We start from the raw sequence: 22,340 nt of genomic DNA, 5'->3' as shown, positions 1-22,340 counted from the left end.
TCTTTCATCTGTGTATGTCTAAGAGTTTTGCAAACATAGATCTTGCAACAGCTCTGAGAAGGAGGGGAAAATTCCCTTTTTATAATGTGAAACTAAGGCACACAGAAGTTAAGCGACTTACCCAAGGTCAAACAGCAAGCCAGTGGAAGAACTTGAAATAGAGCCTTAAAGTCCTGACTCCCAGTCCTCTGTTCTACTGTTAGACTATATTCTCTGAAAAGTCGCTGTGAAGATGATGCCATCTTAAGCAATTGATCTGCTGCTTGTACCTATTCAGTTATATCTGCCCGCTTTAGTGATTGAACATACGTTTAGTAGAGCTGGATGTAACAATTTCATCCAGGGTTCTCAGTTTGCTTGAAGTTTCAGAATGTCAGAATTTGCTTTAGTTTATAATCGGAATGAAACCAAATGTTAATTAAACTTACCATAAACAAGGAAACCTTCTCCTCCTCCCCTCCCCCCGCCCAATTTAGTTTCAGAAACACTGAAACATGGTGATCCCAAAACACAATATGTGAAATTGACCTTCTTGATGGTTTCACGGCCGCTAAATATTGATGATCTCAGCAACTGCCTGGACTCCCAGGATCTGCAGCTTCGGGCAGCCCTGCTATGGTCTTCCTAGGTCTTCCAGGCTACTGGGCTGCCCTGAAGCTGTAGCCTGTGCTAGGCCTTCCATGCTCCCAGCTCCACAGCAGGGTGTCTGGCAGCCCTGCTGTGCCGTGGAGCTCCAGCTGGAGCCTAGGCTTTCAAGTCTAGGCACCCCACTCGGCAGCAGAAATCCTGGCAGCACTGCCATGGAGCTGGGAATCTAGCAGCTTGGAGAGCTCCTGCTCCAGCCAGGACTCTGGGGGCTGGCAGGCTCTCTGCTGCAGAGCTGAAGATCCTGGAACATGAACTCTGGCAGTTTTCCAGTGCGCCATTCAGTTTTGCCTATGCATTTCCATTGAAGAGAATGGTTGCACAGGTGTTACTGAGGGCATAATTAGAACACAGTGGGGTTGCACAGGTGTAATGAGGACAACATTTGGCCTGCAGTGTCTTTTATTACTGCTGATAATTTATGAGAAGAAAAGAATTAACGCTGATTCTAAGATCCTAGGGGGTGTTTACGGCACTGGCAGTTTGCCGTGCCTGCATAGTAGCTTTTGAGGGAGCTTTGACAGGAAATGGAAGCTTTAGGAAGCTGTTGCTGAGCTTACACAGCAGCAATTTCTCCAAGTTACTTTTTCGGCTGTTAAAATGAAAATAAATGAATTAATCAGTAGAAAAGGACGGAATCTACCGCTCAGATCGAGGGGCAGGTATGATGTGGTTTACATGAAGGATTACCTGGGCTCCGGTATGAAAATCTAGATTCGCTGTTACTTTCATGCTCTGCATGCCACGCTTTACACATTGTCTGCCGTGCACCAGGTCTCTTTGAGGCACATGGCTCAGCAAAACAGGATTGTTCTGTCTCTCACTGAATACTTCGGATTCTGTTAGCTTGACCCTGGCTGAAGTGAAGGGCAGGCAAAAAAGTTATTCCATCTTTCTGTTGAGTAACTGATTTAACATCAGCCTCCTCCATACGAAGCCACTAGTAGTTGTCTGAGGTGCTCTCCGAAGCACGCATACTTACATACTTGCTAGTACTAAGGTCCCAATACAAGCAGTAGCATTTAGCTACTTGGGCCAGTTTCATCCCTGGTGCAATTCTGTTGATGACAGTGAATCTATATTAAGGATGGATTTGAGACAACCCTGGAGGATTTCAGTTCCATAACTTCCCTCCCTCACTCCCCAATTTGGAGTCCTGCTTCTATGTATCATGCAATTTAAAGGTAACGTGTACCCATGTTGTTTGGAATAGTGCTTTGAAATTCTCAGCATGGATAAACTGAGAATTGTCTATATGTTGACATGTGTTTGAAATGCCATACTTCAGGGGGAACAGAATGGGTGAAGTTTTTGTAGAAACAGCTGACTAGCAGTTGCTTGTTCAAACTGTGAAAAGGAGTTGCAGCATTTGTGGCATGTATGTGAGTAAGCTTAAGGTCATTTCATTCACATGCTTTTAGGCTGTGACATCACCTGGTCATGATGACAATGGCATCATGCGCTACGGTAATGATACAGCTGAGTGGGGACTCCCAAGGCAATGACGGGCATGCCCTGATGATGGCTATGTTTGTGTGATGAAAGTAATACTGTATAATGCAATGTACCTTCGCCAAGTGAAAATGTAGATTTTCAAGTAATGGATGTTTAACTTTAAAAACTAAATACTATGTTCTAAGGGAAAATACTGTTGATCTGCTCCAAGGTTAATCGCAGCATGATTCTAGTGCACCATACACTTTAAATATATATATATATATATATATATATATTTATTTCCTGCAAGTTTTTGGGAAATCGTCTGTGCTGTACTGCCATGATAGCTCTCTAATGTTGTAATCATTAATATTCTTCTGATGAAAATGCAGGAAATGTGTCTGTGGCGAACACAATTAAACGTTGATACACAATCTGTTTTACTGTGTATTTATTTGCATTACATCCCTTCCGAATTCGCTGTAGGACTCTAACTATAACATAAAGAGTTACACGGTCATTGCCATTTAAGAGTAACATAATTGCTGTGTTTTGTTTTAATATGGCTCTTTGAATTATTGGTGGTGTTACTGCTTCGGTTTTGTTGTGAATTTGGTGTTTTATAATACTTCTAATCTCGATCTTTTTCAGAGCACTCTTATTAGGCTTGGCTTGTAATCCGAACCTGAAAGAGGTGTCTTTAGATCTCAGTAGCTGTGAGGTAAGAATACTGTATCAGAACAAGTTGGAAAGCAGCAATTACTTGGAATTACTCTTTTCATCAGATACATGGAACCATTTGCTCCTCTTTTGTAGTTAAAAGATATAGAAAAGATAAATTATTTTTATAAAAATGAGCTGATATATATAGTGCCAACCAAATAGGAGTAAAACTATTTGTCGTGGGCTTGGCTGGTAATCCTCATTGCAAAGATTTTTCTAGATGATGCAGAGCACTGCACTGTTAGAGGCATGGCATCCTCTGTAAAATGGAGTTGTAATGTAAAGTGGGCTTTTCTAAACCCCAGGCAACCTGAGCTGAATGGGTAGCAGCAAGCTGCATATCTTGAAGCTCTTACTGCAGTCTGACTCTCTTCTCCCCAATTTCTCTTTGAGCCCTGCACCCCTTCCCAGATTCACTCTCAGATGTTGTAAGAAACTCTGGTTTTCTAGTTCCAATTGGAACCTCTTGTCGGAGATTATTGAAACATCTCTTTCACTTTAGGAGGCCTGGTCCAGATGTTCTTCGAATTTTTCCACAATAAATAAATAAAGCACCCTTGTTTATAATAATCCATTGGAAGTTTGAAGCTAGAGTTTACTACTTTGCTTCGGTTCTCTACCCTTTCCACAGGCTGGAGCTTGCTGTGTGCTGAGCACTCTTTTGAGGTACTTGGCACTCTATCTCATAGAACTACTTAGCATTGTTCAGGATAAAGACCCAGTTGCATTCACTAGATGGTTCTTATGAGTGCTGCATAGATGAAAGATCACTGAAGAAGTTGAGGAAAGGAGGAGAATCACTCACTCAACAACTGTGTGGACTTTGCAAACAAATATGAGAACAAAAGAGTAGTCTGAACTAAGCTTAGCAGTGAAAACCGCAGAGGAAAGGGCCCATAGTTTTTTGTAAAGGTGACTTGAATGCCCTAGTGGTGGGGCATCCATAGTGTGATATGTATGGAATGCTGTTTGTGTCAATTTCAAACTAAGCTGTATACCGGCATCTCTGGACCAGATGCATAATGTCTTGGTAGCAGGGGTGTAGTTTGGGGGAGGTAGATGGGACATTGCCTTCCAAAATGGCAAGCCTCAGGCAGGCATGGAATTTGCCCCCTCCATCCCCCCATGCAGCCCTGTTGGGCTGACTGGAGCTGCCCCGCCAAATATAGAAGTAAAACTATGCCTGTGCTTGGTAGCCAGTATGAAGAAAGGGAATTAATTAGTGGAGATTTGTTGAGAAAAGAGGATAGGAAAAGTTGAGGCTAGTTGACCTGAAAATAAGACCTCGTGAGCTGTTCTGGTTTGTATGTGTGCTTTCACATGACATACCTATTCACGTTGCATCGTCCCCATCCGTCTGATTGATTTTTGTGAGCAGTCAGAGCACTGAAATGTACAAAAATTCTGCTCTCTGAAGTGCTTCTCGAGAGTAAAGCACACTGACAGGGCAGAGGTTCAGCTAGCTACCTGCACCTCCAATAATCAGATAAGCCAGAGTTTGGTTTTGGTGGGTCTCCTAAAAGAGAAGTTGGCAGCACTCATTTGGGGAGAACTGGTGGATTTTTTTCAAGATTTAAATAAAAAAGTATGTTTGACATATCTTAAATTCTGGGCCTGTCAAATCTGGCTCTTCCCCTCCAAATAGGAGAGAGCTCAACTTGATGAACATAATTGAAGTGCAGAAATCCTTATCCTATGCTATGTTGTTGTCTGAAAATTGATCACACAGTAAAGAGTGGGAATTACATTAGGAGTTTCCCTGATGAGAGAAATACAACCTATTTTTGAATGCATTTAGTACTTTGTTTTGATCTATTGTATCCTTTTGAAACCATTTTCTCTTAAAGAGCAGTAGTGTGTAAATTGCAAATAAGATAGCTTTCAAGTCAGGAAGAGGGAGGGAGGGAGGAATGGGGGGTGTAGTTTCAAAGTCCATTTTTTAAAATATGGAGTCCTGGGTTTTTTTGTTTTTTTGTTTTGTTGTTTTTTTTAAGAGTAGTTGACTTTTGTGATTGTAAATTACATACATAATTTTGCTGGAGTTCACGGAAAGGAAGACACAAACGTGGCTTTAAGGGCTGGCATTAATGGGGGCAGTTTTTGGAATTAGGCAGTTTCTGCAGTCAGTAGAGGAGAAAGCTAAACCACCAGGGCCTGGGGTGGAGGGAAGCCCCTCAGTTGGGGGCCATGCTATGTTGAACACTGAGCCAAGTCTGATCATGGCATATACCTATCATCTTGTGAGCCCTCTTCCACATCTTGTGCAGAGAGGCTGGCCTCTTTCTCACCCCTGTCTTTCTTAATTAAACTGTCCAACTCTGTACTGGTACTGTGGTTCCTGACCCATGGGAGGAAGTGTATCCCAGGAGTAATGCCAGAGTCAGGAGAAGATGTTCTCTTCTACCTTTTGGTGACTTAAATAGGCTTCCTGCTTAGCTTAGTTTGAAGGATTACCTCCCCCAAGACAAAATGTGAACTTAAAACAGCTGTAAAAGAGAAAATCGAGCCAGTCAGTCAACTGACATTTCTCCATAGTCCCTTGCCGTGACTTGTCTCCCCATGACTAAACCGCATCCATCCTCTTGTGCTTTTAAAAAAAAAGTTATGCTTGCAACAATCTCATCCATAATGTAGGGTAGGAAGCACCCTGACAGGAGCTGAGACTGGTTAGATCTCTGACCTGGTTAGACCTCTGACTCGCTCTGGATGAGCAATCAGTGCAGCCTTTGCCCAGCAATAAAGTCTGTGAGCCAGTTTCCCTCCTCTCTCCCAACTCCAGCTCCTGTGAGGGTAGCAATAAGAGGCAGGAAGCCCTGATTCTTCCACCTTTGTCCTTCCTTCTCCCTGCTCATGCAAGGTTGTATCCAGGCTGCAGGTCCGGGGGCCTTAATTCTGCATGGAAAGATAAATTTCTCCTTTCCTCTCTTTCTTTTCTCTTTTTATTTGCCAGCACATCAAATTTCTGGTGTACTAACTCCAATCCAGAGCTTGATTGTTTTATATTGCTAATTTTATTATGAAAACTGCAGTTTTATTTCTACCTGCTCAGCACTGATATATTGCACTCTTTTTCCCTTCTGCTTCACTTAGCTTGGTCACTGTGTAAGTACCCTCCATGCCTTACCTTCAGCATATTAACCGTTAAATTAGTAAGCACTTTGTTTTCACTCCCCGCATACTGGTACATTATAGCTTCTGCTGTGCTTTCTGCTTTTTAATTGCTGAAAAGCTGGTTCTTAATATGTGATGTATTGGTATTTGTGATCTCCGAAGTATGGACACAGGATGTGGGGTTTTATATCCTCTCATGGGTCAAGTTTACAAAGGACTGTAAACCTAATCTTTACTTTTGTACACTCTGTCTTTTGTGGGAGCAAATAATATAATTTTGACTCTCTCTGACTTTTGGGATCAAATGTTTCTTTACCCTTACATTAAGTAGACATCAATATTCTTATATTTGTGTCCCCTAAAAATTGCAAATATAAAATTGTGGATGTAAACTTAGAAGCTGCCCTTGAAAAATTGTTCCTGTGTGTATTTAAAGCATGCACAGAATTAGCATTTAAGCCCTATTTTGGATGTAATTTTGGCGCAGAGAAATTGTACCATACTATTGATTGATACAGAATCCCCTTCGAGATTCTTATAAAGTTTTTTGAATCCAAAAAGAAATTCTGTGAGTACAGAAGCTGACAGTCTGTTGAAATGTAGCCAATAAAAAATGTGCTCAGAGAAATGTTTGTCTAAGTTATACTTTCTTTTTTATGTAACACGAGTTCAAGTCCGAGCAAAGCCAAATTTATAATATGCCACTAAGATGTCCATATTTTTAAAAAGACAAATTAAATAAAGGCCGAGTCCATATAATATGTCAGTTCCACTGGCTTAACAATAATTAATGTGGCAGGTTGTGTAAAAGGGTTGTCTAGTAGCGTGTGAGTCAGTGAGCAAATTCCAAAGTGAAGTGGAATGATTCTGGCACACATATTGCAAGTGTTACAAATGCTGTTAGTAAATTAGAGATGGACTAAAGCTGCACAAATTTTGATCCAGATTTAGATTTTTAACTCCACCAGTTCCAGGAGGGTTTGGATCCGGGGTTTTCTTTCAGTCCATTGAAAAAAGAGGGGCTGTGTACAAAATATCCTTCTTGGTTTAGGCGTATTTTATATTTAAGATTTTAGCTTGGCCCCATCACTGTAATAAAAGTCGAAATTGGGGCATTAAGCTCTTTGTCCACCGATGAGAAATCTACAACCTTTCTTAAAAATTGCTAGAACAGTTAACTGAAAAATATTGCTACAAAATATTAGTGAAATATTGCTACAAAATGTTAGTGAATCTGGATTAGAGCTGGGTTAAAGGACCATTTTTGCTTAGAGAATATTCACAAAAATCTGCCAATTTGGTTCAGGATATTTGGTCAAATCTACAAATGAGGTGAAATGTTGCCCCTTTTTTATGCATAGCAATATAACAGAGACAGTACTTTTCCCCCCCGATGGGTGAAATGGCAGCTTTATGCTTATAAATCCTGTCTTTTGGTTTCATGAAAACCAGAAAATAGTTTGGAGTGGCAAATATAAAATGTATCATTACTGTCTTTTTTTGTAGTGGTCCTACTCTGGGTGATGTTTATGTAGGGAAGACATGATTGCGTTGCATTAATAAGAAATATGAAAATGTTTTTCCTTCTTGGAAAACGTTACTTTAGTATGCAATTCATAGAAATGGTCAATAGTTTTTAACCTTTTAAAGTCTGTGGTTTTAATAATTTGTATCCCTGCCTTTGAAGCCTTTTCAGAAATTTCACTAAATCTTGAAACTGTATTTTAATATGCTGCAATAATTCAGATTAATAATGCAGTACTTTAAACCACACAAGTAATCCTTTCTGTCGTCATGTTTTTCCTCATCCTCATTTTGAATAAGGAAAAGCTCATCTTCTGATTCTCGCTGCTATGATTTTATTAAAGTGTTATAGCTGTTATAAAGCTTTTTAAAAAGTCATGATTGGTCAAAAAAGGCCAAACCCCTGCTGATCCTTGACTTGTTGCTATTTATCACCAACTCCCTTCTCTCTGCTGCACATAGCACCTTGCTTTGGTGCTTAGAGGTAGCAGAAGGCTCTTACTGTAAAACTTTGTCTTTAGAATTCAAGGATGGAAAGGAATGCATAATATCTTTGGCTTTTACGTTGATTGATATCCATTCTTCCCAATAGGAACATAAAAGCACTTAAACGTTTTTACAATAAGGCAAGCAGCAAAACCCCAAAGTCTCTGCCAGCTTGAAGAGTGAAAGGGGGTTTGTCAGTACCACTTAAACCCATCCCTGGTTAAGCTTCTGTCCAATACTTGTTACCAGAAAAGAGAGAGAATTTTACCCTTTTATTATATGCATATCACGAGAGATAAGCATAGAGATTTCTGTCTAGGCTGTAGCATTAATGTCAACAAGTTATAATGTTGTTGCTATTTTTGCTCTATGTGGTATCCTTTATATTTACAAAACTCCTGCTGCTATTTTCTGTTATCAAAATACCTTAATTAGTTGCAGATGTTTTGTCTGTCTCTAGTTGAGATCTGGAGGTGCACAAGTTCTGGAAGGGTGCATAGCAGAAGTACACAATATCACCAGCCTAGACATTTCAGACAATGGTAAGTACATGTAAAAGGGGTGAAAGGTAATGCATGCCCTGAAGCTGATTAAGAAATGCTACTTAAATAATTTTATACCATGATGTAATAATGTTTATGTACCATAGGGCTTTGTGTGGGGTTTGCAATATCACAACAGGTTTTATTAAGAATGGCATCAAAACAAAGTGTGTCCTTGGCTTTGTTTAAGCTTAAGATAGCTGAATCCGAAAGTTATCCAGTGCCTAGTAAGTTTCATCAGCTGAAACATTACCTTTATCAATATGGTAGCCAGAGTTCAGCATATTCATTTTCTCACCCAAGAACAGACTGAAATGCAGCCTGTTTTAGCAGGTTGGTTTATTCACAAGCTTCTTACATTAGCCTCTTTGTATCTGGAGGCTGCAAGAGCACGTTGGTACATATAACTGTTGAGATTGGCAATGTAGCATGTTCTTCTAATTCTCAAAGCCAAGGAACAGAAAAGATCTCCATTGCTTAACAAAGAGAAGAATGTTTGTCCTAGTCTTCGCTGGCGGACTGAGGTTTAGGGATTAAATCCTCCTCCTCTTTTTCTGCTGTGTGTGCAGTTGTTGATTAGCGGAGAGCTTTTAAATGGTTGATCACAAACAATAGGGTTGCCTTGTGGAACAATGGAAAATGAAAGGAGACCAAAAGATTTAAAAATAAAAGAATTTAAAAGAAGTGTTCCAGAGTCATTTAAATTGACATGTTGGTGTAAAGTCACTCAAGTGAATGTGGTTTTGTTGATTCAACCCCGTCTAGCAAATGGAGTGTGTTTTTAATTCTGCATTTAATCTGATTCCTCACAGGCCTAGAATCTGATCTCTCGACACTTGTAATCTGGCTTAGTAAAAATCGATCAATAAGACACTTGGCGTTAGGCAAAAATTTTAACAACATGAAATCCAAGTAAGGTTTTTATTTTTTTAAATACTAGCAAAATTGATAGCGAAAAGCTGTTGATTTTAATTGTCTCTATCACTTTTTGCCCTGCAGAAATCTTACTCCTGTACTTGATAATTTAGTACAGATGATTCAAGATGAGGATTCAGTGAGTACCCTTTACCTTACTGTAATAATGCATATTTTATGTAGCATCATCCTTGCAGTTTACCACTGGTTTACTACTGTGAATTTATTTGCTGCCTGTTGTTTTGATAACATTATAAAAACATATTTTGTTTGTTCTGATATTTGTTTTGTTAAATAAGAAATTAGCTTTAAATTGTAGTTGGGATTACATATAACTAAAGGGGGATCTGTTTTTCGCTTAGTGCATGCTCAGAGCTCTCTTTATGCAGTAATAGAAGATGCACATTGGAAGAATAATTTATTCCAAAATGTTTGAAGTTCTTAACCTAGTTTTCTATAAGTCATACAGTCCTATAGGCACAGATTTTAGACATTTTCATTTCTCAGTAGAAGATTGCAACCCTAGGTTTTTTGGGGGGTGGGGTGAGGAGAGGTAACACTTGCAGAATACAGAATGGGTGTTTCCTCATACTGTTCTTGATTACCACATTTTTTGCTCAATAGCATACAGAATTGCTGCATCCGCCCATCAAAATCTTTCACCCAAGGAAAACTGAAGAAAACTAGAAGAAGTTAAAGGAATATTTTTCTTTATATATTTATTATTTTCTTCACATTCTTAGGAAAAGCCATTCTCTCAGTACAGTACTTCAGTGGGTAATTTTAATGCATCTTTGCATTGAGTGCTCCATTGGCAGCCTCTCCTACAGTCTTCCTTTCCAACCCTTCCCCAAATTTCAAAAGAACCTTTGTTGGCTGGACTTTGCTCCCCCGTTGCCCTATGTGCGTTGTTCCTGGGTTGGCCAGAAGGGATTTCTTAGGGATGCTGACCTCTCTCTGCTCTGCTTTGCTCTGCTCTATATAGGTTTTTGTAGCATGTTTATCACCTTCTTCAGTTCCTTCTCTTCTCTGTCTCCCTCAAATTACAAGTAAGCTCTGCTTTCTCCATCCTCCAAAAATAACTGACTCTTGACTCCAGCTACTGGCCCACCTCCTTTATTCCCTTCACCTCCAAGTTCATTGAATCCACAGTCTGTAACCATTATTTCTATTTCCTCTCCTTCTGGACTACTCCAGTCTAACATCTGTCTTCTCCACTCCATTGAAACTGCTTTTGCCAAGGTTTCTAATGACTGATTATTTCCTGGCCAGATCTAGGACCTCTGCTCCATCCTCTCCTTCTCGACCTCTCAGCTGCTCCTCCCACTCCCTCTATTCATAAGGGTCACACAGGGTTCTGTCCAGCCCTCACCATCTCCTGTCTTGATTGTTAGAGCCTTCTCCTCTCTGCCTACCCTGGCTCCTGTACTGTACTCTCCATTTCATGCATAATGCAGAGAATAACACTCTTTGGATCCATGTGCTGACTCGCTCTCCTCCTCAGCATCAACTCCAAGATCCTTGTCCTCATTTTTAAGGCTCTGTATAACTGCTTCTCCCCTTCCTACTTATCTGACTTCACCTGAAAGCCATCTTCAGGCTTTCTTCCATGTCCCTCCTGAACTGATACACAACATGCCCTCACCCTCTCTTAAGTCCAGAGCAGTCCCTAGGGTGACAAATCAGTCCCCGCCATAGGTGTGGGAACTACAGGTGCAGGGGTGCTGCAGCATCATCCCTGGGCTCCCGGCCTTATGTGCCCAGGGTCTCGGCTGCCACCCCACGCACTCAGGGTCTCGGCTGCTGCTCCGCGCGCTCAGGGTCTTGGCTGCCCAAAGCGCAGGGCCCAGAGCAGTCACCCCGATTCACCGTACCCAAGGGAAAGCGCTGCTTAAGTCACTTCCTGCCTTCAAACACCCTTCTCCAGTGACAAAGGAAGTAAGCCAATGAAGTCATTTATTTAGACGTTTGAAAAAATGTCACCTCTTCTTTGTGCTGTGCTCTGATCTTCACTGCAGAACCATGTGATCTTATTTCTGCAATCCTGTGTCAACTCCCCCCAACCCTCTCCCTACAGTTTTATTATCTCTCTCTTTGCATCATGTTTGCAATTAGTTTGTAAATTTCTCGGGGCAGGGATCTTGTTATTAATCTGCATTATGAGGTGCCTGGTATATTCATGGGTGCCGAAAACAACAATAAAACTGTCTTCTAGCATCTGAAGGATCTAGCTCATAAGCCCGAACTCTGTTGTCCTGTGTGTGAACAAGTTGTTTCAGACAGACTCTAAGAATGACTCTCTGTCCATGCTGAGGTACTCCTGAAATGGAGGTATCTTCACTTTCACATGCTTGCCAATATTGTAAAATGATCCTCTCATTTTCAGTTCTTTTGTTTTTCTTAATCATAACTGTTACTTAACTAATGGTTGAAAAAGATTATCTGCTGTTTTGTAGTACCTGATGTTAAGAACACTGGGGGGAGAGATTATAATCTGAAAGAACCCCCTGCAAAATAATTCTTCAGATATTTATACATACTTTAAACAGAGCTATTGCTGTGTTGAAATATAGAGAGCATGTTACTTAGCTGTGTAGTGTTTTAAAGGCTCTGTTGTTTTCATACCATTGATAGAGAAGCAGGATACTAAATTGTTGGTTTTTTCCTCCCCTGCTGAATGACTAATGAATGAAATGCTTTAAATGTTTCGTAGTTTGGTATAATGACTGAAGAAATGCAACCAGCCACTCACATTTTTCTACACAATTTTTAAAACAACCAGCAAAATACCAGGTATTAAAGATGCATGAGAATACAATACCTGAATTGTATTTTTTTTTAAATCTATAAATAGATCTTGTACCGCACAGCCCATAAAAACTTTTATTTCCTCGCACTGCAGTAAAGGCTCAGGGGCTGTATAATTACCATACTTTATTCTTTCCCGCTGCAGAAAAATGGATGCTGCACTGCTGGCTAAACATTACTCAAACTGATGATTGAACCTCCTGTAAGGGGTTGAATGCCCTCAGTTCTGATGTCAGTGGAGGGTGCTCAGCACTTCACAGGAGACTCTCTGCACCTTGCAGGATTGGGTTCTTTGGGTTTTTTTAAAAGCATTTGTATTCTTAGATTAAATAAATTGAATTTGATAATTAACCCCCAAATGTACCTAGCAAGTATGTGGCAGTACCAAATGTATATGGTCTCTAATTACATTCTTTAGAATAAGAAATGTTTTTCCCCCTATTCCTTCCCTGAATAAGATTAATTTGAAAGGTGTTTAATGTAGCAGTTCAACATCCATTTTCTGCAGCAGGAAAGAAGAAAGTGTGTGTTTGATATCAAGCTCCCAATATGCATCTGAAATCATAGGGTGCTGCTGGGGAATAAGTTTTTATGATCTGTGCAGAATCGCATCTATTTATACAAGATTTTTTTAAAAAGAAATGTTCAGTTCAGATATTGCATTCTCATGCATATTTAACACCTGGTCTCTTTTTTTTTTATTTTGTAGAGTAACGTTTGCTCTTGGTTGAATTTTTGCACTCATGATATTAGATCATTTAAAGCATTTCACTCATTATTCATTCAGTAGGGGCGAGGGAAAGACACAAGAAAACCAGTTAGTAATTCACCTACCTCTCTGTCAATAGTGTGAAAATGAAAGCGTTTAAATGCATCACATGCTGTGAATAACATGCTGTCTATATTTGTAACGTGGCAATACCATATGTATAAAGAGCTGAAGCATTATGTTGCAGGGAATTGTTTCAGACTAGAAACTCTCCTGTCAGGGTTTAAATAGAGGTGGACAGGAAACAGTTTTCCCATCCTATGAGGATTTTGAAAACATTTCCAATCCCAAATTACAGCAAAAACGTTGAAAATTTTCATCAGGCAAAAATGCCCACCCTCCTACCCCCAAATCAGATTGAGTCAATTGTTTTAATTTTTGACCTTTTTTCAAAGTTATAAATTAACTTAAATTTCTAAATAAATGGTTGTTTCAACCTGAAAACCAGAAATTTTTCATTTCAGATATGTCAAAATGGCATTTTTTTTCAAAAAAAATTTCGAAACAGGAAATTTGTCAAAGCCAACCCTTTCCAGTGAACAGTTTTGTTCACTGACTTGGCATTTTCCAATGTGAGACGTTTTGTAAAAATAGTTCCCAACCTTCTCTAGTTCTGACTGCATAGCCTAAGTAAACATCAGGCTCTTCAGAGCAACTGATGAGCTTCCTAACTAAATGCTGAAAAATTTGAATACATTGATAATTGTTTAAGAAAACAAAATACCAGAAAGCATAACTGCCCTCTCAACTGGTGAAAATGAAGCTGCCTTAGCTTAAGAGGTGGGCCATTATGAATGGGTTCGTTCCTGCAAGCCTCGTGGAAATCATTCATTCCCACACAGGGCATCAGTTTGGGTTATGAGCTTCATTCCTCAGCCAGTAGGAGACACAAGTATTATTATAAATAATTACTTTATGGCACTTGAGTATAACAGATCGCTCATAATGCAGAAAAAAAAAAAACTCTATCATGAGGAGCTAGCTGGCAAACTAATCAACTTCAGACATGAAGCAATGTGTGGGGCTAGCATGACCGTCGGGAGCAGCTGCAGGTGGAGAGACAGGGTAACAGAAATGAAGTGTCACAGTTACTCACTCAAGGCTATTGGCTAGCATGAAGAAATAAAGGCATTTTTATATTCGGTGTTTAAATGTCCTGGTTGGCTCCCTTCTTGTCACTCTCTCAGGGGAAGGGATTTAAATGAGAAAGAGAGATGTATCAGCTCTATGCATTAAGAGTTGGCAAGGAAGAAAGCGTAGAAACGGTTATAGTAAAAGTAGACAAGTGGATTATCTGAGCTGGCATCGTTGAGGTGGAAGGAGGGCAGTGTCATTCAAAAAAAATTGGACTGAGTTTTGTAGGACTTCGAAAGTAAGGACAAGAAGCTTAAAGTTGATGCTGTGGAGAAGGGGAACTAGGGGAACATCTGAAGAAGGATGACATGGTCTGATCAGTTGGAGATGAGAGTGCTCGTTCTAGGGCCCTACCAAATTCACAGCCATGAAAAACACGTCACAGACCATGAAATCTGGTCTTTTGTGTGCTTTTACCCTATACTATACAGATTTCACGGCGGAGACCAGTGTTTCTCAAATTGGAGGTCCTGACCCAAAAGGGAGTTGCGGGGAGGGTTAAAGGTTATTTTAGGGGGGTCACGGTATGGCCACCCTCACTTCTGCGCTGACTTCAGAGCGGAGCGGCCGGGAGAGCAGCAGCTGTTGGCTGGGCATCCAACTCTGAAGGCAGCAGCCCGCCAGCAGCAGCACAGAAGTAAGGGTGGCAATCCCATACCATGCCATCTTACATCTGCACTGCTGCTGGCAGTGGCTTTGCCTTCAGAGCTGGATTCCTGGCCAGCAGCTGCCACTCTCCAGCTGCCCAGCTCTGAAGGCAGTGCCGCCATCAGCAGAATGAAGGTAGCAGTACCACACTCCCCCCCCAGCCCCTACAATAACCTTGCAACCCTCCTCCCCAACTCCTTTTTGGGACAGGACCCCTATAATTACAACACCATGAAATTTCAGAATTTAAATAGCTGAAATCATGACATTTAAGATTTTAAAAATCCTATGACCATGAAATTGACCAAAATGGACTGTGAATTTGGTAGGGCCCTACTGATTATCTTCCAGGAGACATTCAACGTTGTGCAGGGTCAGGTCCCAAAATGGTTGTAATGTGTAATAATTTTTCCCCATTCTGAAAAAATATATAGCACTAACAGGTCTAATTTATACGTTAAATCACTGGAGTTGCTAGTCTGGCTAGAGCAGTTGTAATTCTTTAGTAATCCAAGGATGCTGTGGTGGTATTAATTTAATTTAATGGGAGGTAAATGTCTCTAGGCTTATACTGAGCAAAAGTTCAAGTGTACATTTTTATGTTCACAAAGGTTTTTTGTCCTAATTTTAAAATTAAACAAATGCAGCTTACAAGTCCTAAGCAAAGTTTAAAAGGAAAATAACTTTTCAAGACGAGAAAACTGCTGGGCTAATCAATCACTGTTCAGAAATGGTCCATTTTACTATACAACAAGCTCCACAACAGTCGAATTTTCTCCTTTTAAGAATAATTAAGGTTGTATGTAGTGATGATCCCCTGCATTTTACGTTTCTGTTTTACTTGGTGGCAGTGGGGTAGCTTAAGCAAGTACTGCTGGACTGATTAGTGTGTTCATGTGTCCTGTTTTTCTGCTGTGACTCTGTCTCACAGAAGCACTTAGTACCTCAATTAAACGTGTGCATCCAGTCCCAATACCATTCCAATGTGAAGTTAATATTTTTCTGACTGCATAAGGGAATAGAACAGGGAAGCACTGACAGCGCTAGGAGAATTAATAATTATTTGATAGCTGTCATTTAAAATAATCAGTGCATTGCTTTGTCAGTGTTAGACTCTTTAATTATAAACCCACTATGCCTCCAAATCTGTGTACATTCTGTCTTTATAAACATACATCTCAATGCAACATGCTTTTTGGTTATAATTTGTTGTTACTTGTCATACAGTAGTGACAAGGGGCCTGGGCTGTGTAGTGGTAGGTAGTACTGTACAAGCATTTTGGTCTCTAAAAGGGGTATTCACTTTTTGAAGGGTTATAAACTTGGTGACTGTTGAATAAAGGGAAATATTTTAAGTTATCACACATCATCAACTTTGTATTATAGTTCTTAGATGTCTTTAGTAGTTGTGATGCCACAGCAAGGTTAAGGTGATGGAAAAACTTATGTTATAATTCATAAACTATTGCATTTGGCTATTTGGGGCCGCGGGGAGAAGACAAAAATGAGTCTGTGTTTGTATGTATGTTTTTAAAAAGATATTTTTAGTAAAGTCTTTCGAGTCAATATACAGGATCCACAGCATACCAGTGCTCCATAGTGGCCCACAAGAAGCAGTTGCAGTAGTACATATTGTTGTTTTTTTCAAAGTACCTAAATGGAGCATAATCATGCAATGAACAATAATCACAGTGATCTTTCTACTGCGTACAGATGTGGTCCCCTCATCTCAAAAAAGATATACTGGCATTAGAAAAGGTTCAGAAAAGGGCAACTAAAATGATTACAGGTTTGGAACGGGTCCCAGATGAGGAGAGATTAGAGGCCAGGACTTTTCAGCTTGGAAAAGGGGAGACTAAGGGGGGATATGATAGAGGAATATAAAATCATAAGTGATGTGGAAAAAGAGAATAAGGAAAAGTTATTTACTTGTTCCCATAATATAAGAATTAGGGGCCACCAAATGAAATTAGTGGGCAGCAGGTTTAAAACAAATAAAAGGAAGTTCTTCTTCACTCAGCGCACAGTCAACCTGAGGAACTCCTTGCCTGAGGAGGTTGTGAAGGCTACGACTATAACAGGGTTTAAAAGAGAACTGGATAAATTTATGGAGGTTAAGTCCCTTCATGGCTATTAGCCAGGATGGGTAAGGAATGGTGTCCCTAGCCTCTGTTTGTCAGAGTGTGGAGATGGATGGCAGGAGAGAGATCACTTGATCATTACCTTTTAGGTTCACTCCCTCTGGGGCACCTGGCATTGGCCCCTGTTGGTAGACAGGATACTGGGCTGGATGGACCTTTGGTCTGACCCAGTATGGCCGTTCTTATGTTCTAGTCATCTTATGCGTGTCTACAAGGGACCTCTCTTAATTTCAGACTTGTCACCCACTCAGTCTTTTTTAAAGGAATGGATGTACACCCCCAAGCTCCCTCCCTCCCTCTTCCCCCCTGTCCCCCCCAAAACCTCTTAATGTTGAGGTTACTGTAGTAAAACAATATAAGCTAGGCACTTCAGGAATAAAGTTGTCAGATTGTTTGACTTGTTCTAATTGTATTTCAAAGATCTCAGATCTTTGTTTGTTTACCATGTTATGTTACAGTAGCTACAGTAAACACTGCAATGAATCTGTTACATAGTGTCCCCCCTGTTCCCCACCCATCCCTCTGAGAGGTTCACTAACTTCTAAGGGAGCCCTAAGAACCCTCTTTTAGTTAATGTACTAGAATGCATTCTCAGCTCTTGTTTGTTATTTATATTGTTTATATACTCCACAGCCTTTGCAGTCACTATCCCTGGCAGATTCCAAGCTGAAGACTGAGCTTACCATAATTATCAATGCATTGGGCAGCAATACTTCTCTTACAAAAGTGGATATTAGTGGAAACGGAATGGGAGACATGGGAGCAAAGATGCTAGCAAAAGCCCTACAGATAAACACCAAGCTCAGGTATATCTTATTTGCATTAGAAAGGTTGTATGTTTAATAATGTTGTAATCCCTGTTGCCAGCACTCCCTTTCTCCTGTTTTCTCTTATGCAACTGACAGGAAAGTCACCTTGCAGGGTTATCAGTTCCCCAATCACCATCCTTTTTATTTAAAATAAAAATTAAGTAAATTCTCCCTGCAAAAACCTCTACAAATAAAATACATTTATTTGTGAGAATTTTAAACTGCAAAAATCTGGAAATTCTCCTTTAAGTTGGCTCTCTTAAGTTTAAATTAAATCATTTGACCACATCCATCAGTTAGTAGTGGAGGAACCAGTTCAGACAGAATAAGAATGGATACAATCCTTTCGTGATCCCTCAAGCAAAATCTAAAACCTTTTAAAGTTCAGAACTAGCAGGATTTCAGAACTGCTTCTTCTGTGGCTCCTCTTGGTTTTCCCTGGGGGGCCGTGAGCAGGTTTCAGGGTGTCTGCCAAGCAGGACCAGTGTTAGACTCTCTGGGGCCCAGGGCAGAAAGTCTAAGCCCAGCCACCCAGGGCTGAAGCAGAAGCCTGAGCAACTCAGCTTCATGGGGTGTGCTGTGGGGCCCCGGGCAACTGCCCTGCTTGCTACCCCTTAATGCTGGCCCTGGCTTTTATATGCAGAGAATCAGTTATTGTAGCGCAGGTGGGCCATGGAGTGTTTATAGCATATTGTGGGGGTGGGGAGGGGTTCAGAAAGAAAAAGGTTGAGAACCCCTGCTGTAATGAAAGCCTACTGCAGTGCATGTCTGTGAAGAGGAAAGTTTAAATGTGGTGGAGGTACTGTAACTGAGAAATCTCTTGCCTGTGTAGGTTTAAATTAATAGCGGTCAACGTGTGTTGTCATTTTTAGTGAGGTTGCTGCTTTTGATGTATTACAAATAGAAAATATAATGCAGGATCAATTCTACATCGGAAGCAAGGTAGACAGAATAGCCTAGTAACTCTGTCCTTTATTTCTATTATTCTAAGGTTTTAATGAGTAGCTAAATTTATGTTTCTAAATGATTTTGCCCTTTACTGTGTATTTTTGGACACACACAACTGCATAACCTTACAATACAAAACTGCATTGGAGATTACTGCTCTGTTCAGTTTGTTTAAAAAGGGGAATTGCTTTTATTAATTCAGTCTCTGAGCTTTGTACAATTTTGTTTCCCAACAGAACCGTAATATGGGATAAGAATAATATCACCGCACAGGGCTTCCAGGACATAGCAGTTGCATTGGAAAAGTAAGTTTAAAGGAAGATAACTGATGCAAGAGGAAATCAAGAAATATCTCCTAACAGTGCTGGGCAGGAGACAATGGGATTTAAGGGTGCTCAGCACCTCTCATTTTGGGGCCTGTTGGGACTAAATCTAAAGTAAAGCTTATGAATTCACACTGAGCTCAAAAGGGAGGAAAATGGTTCTTTCATTCTTCTTCCATGCTCCAGTGGTAGGCACTATATAATAATGTTAAAATGTGGAGGAGGTTGTATTAAACTCTTTTCTCTCCATTGATCTACGTTCTTAGCAGCCATAGTTTGTGCTTTAAAAGAAATTAGTTGTCTGAATGAAACTCTGTGTCCAATAGTCATCACCATAAAATCAGCATTTTGGTCTGTGTATCCATCAAGTAAAAGCTAATAATGAGGATTTGGGGAACTGCAGTTGTTCATTATAATCCCTATGAAGGTGTGTAATTTTGGGATCGTTGAGATCACATATGCAGTAGCATCTGTTAGAATGACAGACTGAATTACTTTGATCTATATCCATCTCTGTCACTTTTCTGTATATGATTATGTTTTTCAGGGGAAAAATGCAGATTTTAAATTAAGCAGCGTTTGGAGTTGTTTCATATCATTAGATCCTATAGACAGGGAACAAAGAGAGTCTTTTGAAGGTGAAGATAATAGACAATTGCTAGTCTCCAGACAGGATGTTTTGCAAAAATGTACAGCTATTTGAGGTAGTATCTTAATCCTCTGTAGAATCATAACTCTTGCAGTTGGAGTTCATCAACCAGATTTCTGTTATTGGTATAGGATGCATTCATTTCCCTCAGTTTCAGTTTGTGCTTCATTTCAAAATGGAATTAGTTGTACTCATGGAGGAAATTCATAGGAATGGTCTATAATTAAGAAAGTAATTTTGGAGTGATTCCAGTGATATTAGTGAATAATTAAAAGAACTTGGAAAGGCTATTTATCAGCTTGCAGACCTTTATTCTTTATAGAGCAGCAACATGCATTTACAGGAGAAGTCTGATCAGAAAATATTACATATTTTTCCTGTTAACATCAGGTGCTTTTCCCCTTCAGATATGCTCAGGTAAATAAACAGAAGAGGGATCCTAAAGCCAGAGGAAATGAACTAGACAGGAAAAGTAAATGGGGCAGATAGTGCTTTTTATAGACGTGACATCTCATTTACTTAGCGTGGAAGCTTAGGTCATCTTCTGTCGTCCTTAATGTTTTAATACCACAGACAGTATCACAACCCAACTCATGAATAGCGAAGCTTGAAACTCTGAAGACTGGGATTTCTGTCAGTGTTTGCTGAAAACAATTAGCCTTTAAACAAATCCATCTCAAAGACATATTGGGAACATCTTCCTCCATATGTTTCACAGAAATACATGAGACTTTGCTAGTTTTCTCGGAGAAGATAAATGTCACCCTTAACAGAATGTATTGTAAAACTATTAGATATTTTTAAAAATGTTGCTGAGACTAGATTTTTGTATTCCTACACTGGCAAAGCCAGGCTTCTGTAGTGCCATGAGTCTAATTGCACAAGATATGGAAGGAAAGCAATATAACACATGCATTTTTAAAACGTCAAAATTAGATATATTTTTCCCTTTTATGTGAAGGTCCTGTGACCTAAATGGGATTTCTGCTATGCAATTCTATAGGATCAGTCAAAAGAAATACAGAAAGGATATCATTGTCTGTTAAGTTTTATATAAAATGTGAGTAATTTCTATAGAATTCGATTAAGGCCCTGGTTCAACAAAACACTTAAGAATGTACTTGTCTATCCCCATGCAACAAGGCCCATGCTTACATTCCATTGGCTTTAATAGAACTTAAGCATGGGCTTATGTGCTTTGCTGAATCAGAGCCTAAATTTCTGTAGAATTGTATGGTACTCAGCTTTATAGGACTTTCCATAAGAACTTATAACAGAAATATCTCAACTTCCAAACCTAATATTGCAGGAAGAGAAGCAAGTGCTGTGTATCCCCTGGGGAGCTGGGACTCTTCCGTTGCCTGTGGTATCCAGTTCAGATCACAAGACTGGAAGTATAAACTGACTATAAACCTATTCCTGTTAGAGCAGAGTAAACAGTGAATGTTATTGCAGTAACTCTGCAGTATGGGGCAGGAGTCCTGGAGAAAACATAGCATATAACAATATCGTGTAGGATTATTGTAATGTGTGATACAAAGGGGCAGAGGTAGGGTTCTATGGACATCCTTCACTTCAGCGTTTTCCTGGCCTTTGAGTGCTTCTCTGCAAAACTTAACAATTCTTTTAATATAGGTTTATTGGTAGGGAGTGTAATAATACACTTGATAAGCAAAGCAACACGTGTTTCAAACCTGGAAATGGACTTTATTGAATTAATGAGTTATTAGGGAAAGCTGTTCTTGTTATTAGAGAAAAATGGAGCTTGAAGAAGGAAAATAACAAGCATGAAGGGATGTTTGAGACTTCAAAGGAAGCCAAGAAAAGAGAAGTAGAGTGTGAGGATAAATATTGGTTGGTCTGATGATCAAAGTTTCGTGCAAACTTTAAATTCTTTTTTTCCCCCTAGAGTTTAATTCAGAGATGAAAATAAATTAACATTCCAGAACAATTTTGTGTGTCGGGAAATAAATGGATTATGGAATTTTTCATAAGATGCTGTTCTAGCTTCATGATTATACCCATGGAGTCTCCTTGTGTTTCATATCTTTTTCTTGTCCTGGGGGCTCAAGCCTTTGCTTATTGATTGTAGCATATAAGCACTAGTAATTATAGACTGCACTGAACGTGCTATAGTAAATGACAAACCGCTGCTCGAAATCCACATGGTTTTTTAAAAAAAGAGACTTTTTCCCCCCTGCCAGGTACTTTCAACAGCTTCCATAGCAACTATCCATCTTGAGGTCTGTTATCTCTGATATTTAAAAATAATCCATACTAATGGAGGGCCAGTTATTGACTATTCTATAGCACATGGAGACACACAAGCTTTTGTGGTGTGGACAATTCTTTTGAAAGATAAGGCAGTAAAATATAGGAAATAATTATATAAAATAATATTGGGTTGTGGTTGCTGCTGTATACGTTTTGGCAATTGCTATTAAAGAAAAATGCAGCAATTAGTTGCAGCTCAAGTAGCTGCATATATAGTAATATGTTAAATAGTGAATTTCACACCCGTTTGTAGAATTCTCTCTTTCTTTCTGATTATTTCCATTCAATAGGAGCTGATAATTCCTGGTCTTTCTTGTAAGTAGAAAAAAAGGTAACCCAACTCCCGGGGGGAAAGTTTTCAAAAACATAAACGGCAGCCTAGTCATCCAACTCCCATTGAAAGTCCATATCTTTACCTAGTGTATAAATATCTTTATCTCTCTAATTAGATATA

At 39.6% G+C, this 22,340-nt stretch overlaps 1 protein-coding gene across 7 annotated transcripts in view; it reads left to right on the top strand.

The window, feature by feature from the left end:
- CARMIL1 (capping protein regulator and myosin 1 linker 1) overlaps positions 1 to 22,340 on the top strand; it is a 255,236-nt gene that overhangs the window by 152,723 nt on the left and 80,173 nt on the right. For 4 of the 7 annotated variants that reach the window (XM_037893029.2, XM_037893030.2, XM_037893024.2 and 1 more), the window contains exons 17-23: positions 2,734 to 2,803; positions 5,896 to 5,907; positions 8,387 to 8,468; positions 9,281 to 9,380; positions 9,468 to 9,522; positions 17,517 to 17,689; positions 18,877 to 18,945. In XM_037893029.2, coding sequence (XP_037748957.1) covers positions 2,734 to 2,803; positions 5,896 to 5,907; positions 8,387 to 8,468; positions 9,281 to 9,380; positions 9,468 to 9,522; positions 17,517 to 17,689; positions 18,877 to 18,945 — 561 coding nt within the window. The remainder of the gene's footprint in view (positions 1 to 2,733; positions 2,804 to 5,895; positions 5,908 to 8,386; positions 8,469 to 9,280; positions 9,381 to 9,467; positions 9,523 to 17,516; positions 17,690 to 18,876; positions 18,946 to 22,340) is intronic. The other 3 variants (XM_037893031.2, XM_037893025.2, XM_037893028.2) reach the window with 1 other exon arrangement.

The sequence above is a fragment of the Chelonia mydas genome, chromosome 2 (genome assembly GCF_015237465.2).
Source record: "Chelonia mydas isolate rCheMyd1 chromosome 2, rCheMyd1.pri.v2, whole genome shotgun sequence".
NCBI classification, from domain to species: domain Eukaryota; kingdom Metazoa; phylum Chordata; order Testudines; family Cheloniidae; genus Chelonia; species Chelonia mydas.
The sequence above is the reverse complement of the archived record's forward strand: the minus strand, read 5'-3'. Positions and strand labels throughout refer to the sequence as shown.